Source organism: Eptesicus fuscus, chromosome 4 (assembly GCF_027574615.1).
Source record: "Eptesicus fuscus isolate TK198812 chromosome 4, DD_ASM_mEF_20220401, whole genome shotgun sequence".
Classification (NCBI taxonomy): domain Eukaryota; kingdom Metazoa; phylum Chordata; class Mammalia; order Chiroptera; family Vespertilionidae; genus Eptesicus; species Eptesicus fuscus.
Window position 1 is genome coordinate 112,208,082 of NC_072476.1, and position 9,743 is coordinate 112,217,824.

The 9,743-nt window shown below is 67.5% G+C and overlaps 1 protein-coding gene across 1 annotated transcript; it reads left to right on the forward strand.

Moving 5' to 3' along the window:
* The first annotated feature begins 327 nt into the window (after positions 1–327).
* GZMK (granzyme K) lies at positions 328–9,539 on the forward strand. Its single transcript, XM_008160138.3, has 5 exons — positions 328–382; positions 659–806; positions 6,840–6,990; positions 7,640–7,909; positions 9,349–9,539. Exons 1-5 carry the CDS (start codon positions 328–330, stop codon positions 9,508–9,510), a joined length of 786 nt encoding a protein of 261 aa, XP_008158360.2. The 3' UTR covers positions 9,511–9,539.
* The last annotated feature ends 204 nt before the right edge of the window (positions 9,540–9,743 follow it).

The window sequence follows — 9,743 nt, forward strand, 5'->3', positions numbered from 1 at the left end:
GAGCCTCCGCCTTTGGACTCTGTCTGCAGGAGGTTCCAGGGCGTGGCTGTCTCTTATTCTCTCACCGTTTAAAACCCGAGGGCTCGGCCCAAAGGGGAAGGCGGCTCTTCCCGGAGCGAGTTGTTTATCACACATGCAATGAGTGTGACAAGCAGAGATCTGACACGGCTCCCATAGGTGTGAAAACCCTGCCCCCAGACGCTGTGGGAGCCGCTTAAAGCTTAAAACTTGCAAGACCAAGGCTTGTCTTCAGACCGGCTTCCTTCCCCGGCGGGCAGAGAGCTTCCCCGAGGGACAGAGAGCGCCCCGGGCTTCTTAGCCGGTAGCATGACGGCGCTCTCTCTGCTTCTCCTCGCGGCCGGGGCTTGTCTGACTCCTGCGTGTAAGTATGTCCCAAACCCGCCCACAGGAGCAGGACGTGACCTTCCAGCGACTGTGCGGCTACATCATGAATGACAGTGGCTCCTCACACGTCTGGGCCTCTGCACTTGCATGTATTGTGCCACTGCTCATGCACCATCACATGCAGCTGTTCACACGTGCAGCCAGGGCTCCGAGGGGACGGGTTCTCCATCTCTGCCGACGCTCAGCGCCGTAGGGAGGAGCCACGGGAGCCCGCTGCCCCGTCTTCCCGGCCGACCGTGCATCCCTCTTGCAGGCTCCGGCGGGGAGGTCATCGGGGGGAGAGAGGTGGCCCCCCACTCCAGGCCCTTCATGGCCTCGCTGCAGTACCACGGGGAGCACGTGTGCGGGGGGGCCCTGATCCACCCGCAGTGGGTGCTGACCGCCGCCCACTGCCACCACCGGTGAGTCCCGCCGTCAGTCGGGCGAGGTTCCCTGAGTCCGGAGGACAGAGCCGCCCGGGGGGGGGGGGGGCGCTCCACTGCGGCTTCCTTGGGCACCGGCCACCGGGTGGGGTTGATTCACCCTCGCGCCCACACTTCCTGCCTGGGGCTCCCTCCTGAGGACAGTGGGCCGGCCTCGCCCACCAGGGCAGACAGGCCTGTACCGCTTGTGGCGCCGTTTGGCGGGAGGGGCGGGGGGGCGGGGGGCGGGCAGCCCCAGAAACGGTGGGGCCCGCGGAGTTCTGACTCAGCAGGTCCTCGGCCCCATGGCTGCAGCCTGAGTGGGCGCCCCCCTCCCCCGCCCCCATGACGGTGGGATAATGGGGGAAGCGCCTGCCCCAGGTGTGGAATGGCATCTGTGACGTTTCCGCGTCGGCCTGGCAGGTCTAAGCACAAGCGAGTGGCACTTAGTCGTGGTGAGGAGCCGCTTTGCCACGAGTTTTAGATCCTTCACAGGAACTCCCGTGGGCCCCCTCCCCCCCCCCCCCCGAGGCCAGGCCCCGACTCCGGGAATCACAGCTGTGAGGGCAACACCTTCCCGGGGGGAGAAAGACGCTACAGAGAGAGATTCTTCCTCTCTCTCCCCGCCCCCCCCCCCCTCTCTCCCTCTCTCTCTCTCTCCCTCTCTCTCTCTCTCTCTCTCTCGGCCCCTGAGAACCAGGCTGGTCTGAGGACAGACAGACTGCAGCCTCTCAGACCCCTAAGCCTGTGCTCTCTGACCCCAGCTGAACCCCCTCTTGCGGGGCCCTGCCCCCCCCCCCCCCCGGCCCCGAGAGCAGAGGAAGGAGCCTGATGTTGGTTGGGGTGCTTCGCTCGTGTGTGCGTTCTCTCCCGCGTGTCTTCCTGGAATGAGCCAGGAGGCGGCGGCTCCTTTCCTCCGGGCACGGCGCCCGCTCCCTGGGCCTCTCTGGCACCCGCGACCGCCATGAGCGGGGCATGGACGGCTCCTCCGCGGCTGGGAGGGGTGGGTTCACTGCCCACGGCCAGGCTGCCCACGGCCTAGACGCTGTGCAGCGGGAGCTGCGGGAACCTCTGCTCTGGGTCTGAGTCCCGCCACCCTTTCCGGTTCATGTGGCTTCTGCTCCTCACCGAGGCCCTCGCTGCCATGGAAACCACCGTGTCTCATCACGTCCGCCTCCCCCCCCTCGTCCCCCCCCCCCATCTCCCGGGACCGCCAGGCAGAGGGTGACGATCAATAAATGTCCGTTCAATTCGGGACGGCACAGCCAGAGAGCTGCTCGCTCAGATGGACTCGAATCTCCGGGCACAGCGCTTCCTTCCTGCAGGCCCGGGGCCGCCGGGCGGGGGACGGGCGCCTGCGGGGTTGGCCGCTCAGCTGGACGCACAGCGGCCTGCCCAGCTGAACAGCCTTAGGTCCCGTTTTCAGTGCCGGCGGGAGACCTGGCGCGGTCGGGGTGGGTGGCCAGGTTGGCAAAGAGGGGCTGGAGTTCTAGAAAAGGGCCAAGTGCCCGTTACACGGCCGGAGTCAGAGGACTCCAACGTGTGGGTCGGGTGTCCACGGCTGGACACGGGGTGCAAAGGTGGAGGCGGACTGGGGCTTGGAAAAATGTGGATGACTTTACCCATCCCGGATATTTAGGCCAGGGGCGGCTTCCCACAGATTGCTCCCCGTCAGTGCCCCGTGGGAACAGCTCGCTGACCCCACCCTCCCGGCCCGGGGCGGGGCGCCTGGGTGCCCCGCTCACCTCCCACCCGCGGGCTCCTCGCTCCGCCCGCGCCAAAGGCCCACAGGCCGCCCCGAGGCTCTTGGCTCCTCACTCGGTGCCAGTTACAAAGGGAAACTGGCAGAAAACAAAACAAACCAAAAAAGTCTCCTTGTACAAACTGACTTTCAGCTTTGTAACTTCTCAGACGCAAAATTAACCACCTCTCGTCACGGCCTCCGGGGCCTCCCAAGCCTTCCCTTCCCCTCCTCGCCGCCAGCAGGTGACCGGCGGGCCCCCCACCGCCCCTTCCTCAGTCCCCCACCCCCACATCACTCAGGCTCCCCGGCAGAACCGCCAAGAACTCAGGCGGATGCGAAGCTGCCGAGTTCCCTCCGGCCGCAGCTGCCCCTCATCTGGAGGGGGGCTGAGGGGTGGGGGGTGCTCCTGTGTTCCCTCCCCTGAGCCCCATGTCCGCCCCCTGGGAGGAAGCTCTCGCCCGCACAGGGCGGCTGTGAGGGTTACATGAGGGGGATACATAGAAAGCTCAGGGCCACCCCTGGGCACCCCGCAACCCAGTCACGGTGACGCGTGTTCTGTTGTCTGCACCCCCGTGGGCATCGTGAGGGACGACCTGGTCACCGAGCCACGTCGCTGGGACAGGCCGGTGCCGGGCCGCTCTGGGAGCTAGTCATTCCCTCCTCTCGTCCCCTAAAGGATAGGGACCTCCCTCCCTGTCGGCCGGAGGTGTGGGCGCCAGCAGGAACCCCACTCGGTGCTGGGCAGCCGGGCAGCCGGCAGGGAAACGGGCGGCGTGAGCGGGCCGGCACCGGCTCCCGGGCGTGTCCTGGGGAAAGCCTGGACAGAGTCCGGAGGCTGGGCGGGTGCTGGCTCCTGCAGATGTGCCACTTGGGGTCAGGGGGCCCTTTCGCGGGTCAGGGATGCCCCGTGGCTCCAACAACGCCAGGTCCGTGAGCTCGGCGGACAGTGCTGGTGGGCGTGTCAGCAGACGCTCGGCCGGCTGGAGCCACGCACACCTCCGTCCACGTGGGCTCCGTCCACGGGGGGCTCTGTCCGCGGGGGGCTCCGTCCACGGGGGGCTCTGTCCGCAGGGGGCTTTGTCCACGGGGGGCTCTGTCCACGGGGGGTTCCGTCTGCGGGGGCTCTGTCCACGGGGGGCTCTGTCCACGGGGGGCTCTGTCCACGGGGGGCTCCGTCCACGGGGGGCTCCATCCGCAGGGGGCTCCGTCTGCGGGGGGCTCCATCCGCGGGGGGCTCCGTCTGCGGGGGGCTCTGTCCACGGGGGGCTCTGTCCGCGGGGGGCTCTGTCCACAGGGGGCTCCGTCTGCGGGGGGCTCTGTCGCATGGGGCTCTGTCCATGGGGGGGTGTCCACGGGGGCTCAGAAACTGCGTCTTCACCGCCCCCTGACCCCCCGTGGCTCTGAGGCAGGGCCGCCCCTGGAGAAGCTGCCGTGGCTCCTCCTGTGCGTGACCCCCGGGCTCCGCTGGGGTGGCCTGGAGCCAGGTGCCCCCGGTGTCCGTGTCCGTGAGCGAGGTGACCTTGCGGCTCAGGAAGCAGGAGCAGCGTGCCCGAGGCGGGGAGATGGGGCGCACCGGCTGGTCTGGTGGGTGGTGTTAGTGTGAACGGGGCTCAGGGCGGCAAAAATAACCAAAACCTGCCAAAGGCGTGAACTGATGGAGGACACAGAGATGGAGGCAACCAGAACACTCTCCGCCTCCCCCCGCCCAGCCCGCCGGCCACAGCCCGCAGCGCCCTGCTGGGCTGCTCACAGGCCCGGGGCTCAGGCACCCTGCCCCGACGCTCGGCGCTTAGGGGGACGCTGCACCCGAGTTTGCGCCAATCCCGGAAAACCCAGCCCTCGCTCAGCCCCGTCCGGGCTTTGCCACAAACTTTCCGGCACACGGAGCTGGTTCCCCAAGGAAGCCCTTCCGGTGGGAACCCAAGCGGGTGCTTCCTGCTCGTCCCAGCCCGCCCTGCGCCCGCGGTCCTGCTCTCGGCCCCGGCCTCCGAGCCTCCCCTCCGTCTCCTCTGCTTCTGCCCTTTCTGTGTGCCTGCGTGTCTGCGCGTGTTTAACCTGCCTTTCCAGCGACAATTAAGTATTCACATGTAAACAAATGTAACTCTGTATGACCGTCGTGTCCCAAAACGACGAGAGGCCTCCTGAGCCGCAGTCACACGGGGCGATTGGGGCGCACGTGGCTCCGGGCACTGCAGCTCCCCAGGATGCTTGTCCGTTTGCACAGCCAGATGCACATTCACTCCTCCCACGGGCAGACAGTCAGACCCGCGGGCACACGGGGCGCTGGGCCCACCGAACCCCAGCTCCTGCTTCCCCACCGGCCTCGCCAGGTCCCTCTACTCTCCGCAGGGGGTTCACTGCCTCACCCTCAAGGGTCCTCGTTCCAGTGAGCCGGGGTCTCACCTGGAGGACAGCGTCCCTTCCTGTCCAGTCGCCTTCTGGCTGAGGGGCCATACCTGATGGCCGCTCGGCCTTCCCTCCCCACCGGCCTGATCCCCCTCCCCACCGGCCTGATCCCCCTCCCACCTGCCTGATCCCCCTCCCCACCTGCCTGAGCCCCCTCCCACCTGCCTGATCCCCCTCCCACCTGCCTGATCCCCCTCCCCACCGGCCTGAGCCCCTCCCCACCTGCCCGAGCCCCTCCCCACCGGCCTGAGCCCCTCCCCACCAGCCTGAGCCCCTCCCCACCTGCCTGATCCCCTCCCCACCTGCCTGATCCCCTCCCCACCTGCCTGATCCCCCTCCCACCTGCCTTTGAGCCCCTCCCCACCTGCCTGAGCCCCTCCCCACCGGCCTGAGCCCCTCCCCACCGGCCTGAGCCCCTCCCCACCTGCCTGATCCCCCTCCCCACCTGCTGAGCCCCCTCCCCACCTGCCTGAGCCCCCTCCCCACCTGCTGAGCCCCTCCCCACCTGCCTGAGCCCCCTCCCCACCTGCTGAGCCCCCTCCCCACCTGCCTGAGCCCCTCCCCACCGGCCTGAGCCCCTCCCCACCTGCCTGAGCCCCTCCCCACCTGCCCGAGCCCCTCCCCACCGGCCTGAGCCCCTCCCCACCTGCTGAGCCCCTCCCCACCTGCCTGAGCCCCTCCCCACCGGCCTGAGCCCCTCCCCACCTGCCTGAGCCCCTCCCCACCTGCCTGAGCCCCCTCCCCACCTGCTGAGCCCCCTCCCCACCGGCCTGAGCCCCTCCCCACCTGCTGAGCCCCTCCCCACCTGCCTGAGCCCCTCCCCACCGGCCTGAGCCCCTCCCCACCGGCCTGAGCCCCTCCCCACCTGCCTGAGCCCCCTCCCCACCTGCTGAGCCCCTCCCCACCTGCCTGAGCCCCTCCCCACCGGCCTGAGCCCCTCCCCACCTGCCTGAGCCCCTCCCCACCTGCCTGAGCCCCTCCCCACCTGCCTGAGCCCCTCCCCACCTGCCTGAGCCCCCTCCCCACCTGCTGATCCCCCTCCCACCTGCCTGAGCCCCTCCCCACCTGCCTGAGCCCCCTCCCCACCTGCCTGAGCCCCTCCCCACCTGCCTGAGCCCCCTCCCCACCTGCTGAGCCCCTCCCCACCTGCCTGAGCCCCTCCCCACCTGCTGAGCCCCTCCCCACCTGCTGAGCCCCTCCCCACCGGCCTGAGCCCCACCCCACCTGCTGAGCCCCTCCCCACCTGCCTGAGCCCCTCCCCACCTGCCTGAGCCCCTCCCCACCTGCCTGAGCCCCTCCCCACCTGCCTGAGCCCCTCCCCACCTGCCTGAGCCCCTCCCCACCGGCCTGAGCCCCTCCCCACCTGCCTGAGCCAGGCCTCCACACCAGGTCAGCAAGGGCAGAGCCGGGTCTCCCGTCCGTTACCAGCACTCTTGAGCCCGGGAGGATGAAGGGCGAGGAGCTGGGTGGGGTGGTGGGCGAACAACATGAATGTAAGGCCGTGAAATGGTTCAGGTTGTGGGTCCTGTTGGGTGTGTTTTCCTCAGTTCATAAAACTTAACGACGGTAGGCAGTCACGTCAGCCCACAAACCGAGAAATCACGTTTCTTTTGCACGTGGTGACCTTGGTGTTCGTCGGTTAGGGTTTCCCTCCTTCCCCCGTGGGGTCGGGGAGACGTGTTCTGACCGCCTCTGCAATGCTGGAGATTCGGGGGGTGGGGGCTGGAGGCGGTTCAATCGCCCGTGACAGCCTTCATTCAGGCCGGGGTCCTCTGTGCCCCCGAACCCCAGCCAGGTGCCGTGGGGCCGTCCTGTCCCTGAGGTGTGTGGCCTGCTCCCCGGGGCCCGGGGTCATCGTGCCGCTTCTGTTCTGTGCCGGTCAGGTTTGCCCGAGGCCAGTCCTCCCACGTGGTTTTGGGCGCTCACTCTCTTTCCAAGGATGAGGCCTCCAAGCAAACATTTGGGGTCGCAAAGCTCATTCCGTTCTCGAGATTCACCTCGGACCCCGAGTCGCATGACATCATGCTGGTGAAGGTACGTGGCGGCCTCCCGCCTTCTCCCGGTCCCGACACACGCGATCCGTTGTTCAGCCTCCGCACACACGGGAGCGTCGCGCCGGCACGCCCAGCGGGTCTGAGTGACCGACACGGTCTGTGGGAGCCCGGGCGCCGCACACGGCCTTAAAGAAACGGGATCTCGCCTGCACATCAGGGCCGGCTCCCCACGAGGAAGCGCAGGCCTGGTGCCCACAGGCGGGGAGGGGGCCGCCCGCAGGCCGGGTCCTCGCTGACAGCTTCCTCCCAGATGCCCTGACCATGAGCGAGTGAGAATCAGGAGTGGCTCATCCCCCAGAGCCAGCCAGGGACTTCTGGGAGCGGCGACGAGTCACGCGTGGCCTAGGCCACCCTTCGTCTGGCCCACACGTAGGCTAGGCCGTGCTCCGGGGCCCCGCGGGCGGGGAGCAGCCCAGCCTCCCAGGCATGGCGGGTGTATCCCCAGAGAACCATCAGTGGGGCGGGGGCCAGCCGCTCCAGAGCCCCTCCCAAGCATCCGAGCGCAGCTGCAGGCGACCACCAACGCAGATCCGGGAGGCGCCCCAGACGGGACCACACACCCCGCCTGCCCGGTGCTAGCAGACTCCCAGTGCAGACGGTGATGGTGCCTTCTCCCTCCCTTCTGGCAGCTTCACGCGCCCGCAAAGCTCAGCAAGAATGTCCAGCTGCTCCAGCCGCGCCCCCGGGACAACCTCAGAGCGGGAACGAAGTGCCGGGTCGCCGGCTGGGGTGCCACCGATCCAGAAGACCTGAGCCCCTCGGACACCCTGCGCGAGGTCACCGTGACCGTCATCAGCCGAAAGCTCTGCAACAGCCCGAGTTACTACAACCACCAGCCCGTCATCACGAAAGGCCTGGTGTGTGCCGGCGACGCCAAGGGCCAGAAGGACTCCTGCCAGGTGAGAGCCGCCCCGGGGGCGCCGGGGCCAGCGCTGGGCCCCAGGCGAGGTTTGCTCGCCAGCACGAGCCGAGGGCCCGGAGAGCACAGAGCCTCGTCCTGCAGCCGCTCTGCATCGCTGCACGGCCCCGCTGCCTTTTCCATCTTCCGTGTGCGCGAATCCCGAGGACACCCCCCCCCGTGGGATGCGTGCCCCCATGTGTGTGCATCAGGACACGAGGCCACCCTGATGCCCCTCACGGGGTCCTCGGGGCCTCCATCCCTGGGAAGGGAAGCATCACTAGCAGGTTGGAAGGTAACCCCCCAGCACGGGCCCTCCCACTGGAGGACAGAGGTCACACGGCTCACATGCAGAAGCCACGCTAGAGCGTGTTTCTGGAATCATCGGACCGGCTCGCCAAGAGGCACAACGGTCACACGTTCCCAGATCTGGGTTCCGGGGGAGTTAAGAACAGGCGGGCATGGCTGCAGGTGGCAAGTAGGTGGCACACTGCTCACATCATGCTTCACATGCGTGTGGTTACGGGGCGGAGGCTGTGCTGATTCCAAGACCATGTGTGTGTGTGGCGCCCCAAGACCACCATTCCCCACCACAGCAGTTTTCAACGTCCGTCACCCCACGGCACCCAGACCATGACCGACCCTCTGGCCCAGGAAAGACCTCCTTTACGATCTAACAGACACACAGGCAGACCCCATTCGCTCACGCCGACCGCTCTCGCTGCGTGGGCTGCCGTGTTTCTTATTTGCGACCTCAGGGGAGGAGGCCATTGCCCGGGTCAGGAGTCAGGTGTCGCGTGTGGGAAGCATTCTCGCGCACGCCTGTGTGCATGGCACACGGCTTGAAGATGGCTGTCCTAAGCACGTGTTCACGGCGACCAGAGCGCCATGGGCCGCAGGGGCGGGGGCGGGGCCGCGGGGCCAAGGCAGGCTGTGCCTGTCACTTGCCTGGACAGATCTGAGTGACAGGTTTTGCTGTCAGAGTGAGTCTGGAGCCTCAGCTCCCTGAACAAGCCCTCCCTGCGCGCTGTGCGTGCGCAGAGCCCTCTGGCAGCCATCGGAGCGGGGAGCTGGGCCAGAGACAGAGCCCTGCCAGCCCAGCCACGTCACCCTGCCCGGCAGGTCGGCTCAGGCCCAGGGCACCACACAGACACTCGCAGTTTAAAATCCCTTCGTTTCAGTGAGTATTTCAAACTCTACGTCCGCCCATTCCTTGATGAATAAGGTTCAACAGCCACTGATTACCAGCGGATGTAGGCAGGGACACGGACAGACAGACAGACCGACAGAGCCATGGGCCTGGACAGAGACACAGACACGCGCGCCCTGCATGGGTGAGGGGGTGTCTTCGGGGCCCGGAGAACCCCGATGAGTCAGCCACAGTCCGCGCAGGGGAAGGCGGAGAGCCTGTCACCCAGCGTCTGTCCCTCTCCCCCGCAGGGTGACTCCGGGGGCCCCCTGGTCTGCGGAGGCGCCTTCTCCGGCCTGGTCTCTGGAGGCCGTAAGTGCGGCGACGCCAGGAAACCCGGGGTTTACACCCTCATAACCCGTAAGTTCCAGGCCTGGATCCAAAGCAGGCTCCGCCCACCTCCCGCAGAATGAGGCTGCACGTCGTTTCCCGGGCCTGCCTGCTGCTTGTCTTTGTGTGTTTTTCCCGGAATACGTTCTAGGCCAACCTGGCCGTCCGACGTCGCTGGGTGCGGTTAAAGCGGGGCTCAGGGAGGGTCCCGGCCCTCAGGACGGCCTTTGTCCCTGTCTCCCCGGCGTGTGCCTACCTGCTGGTTTCGTTCTGAATAAAGTGTCGAAGTCGCTCTGCTTGTCTGTCGTGGGAACAA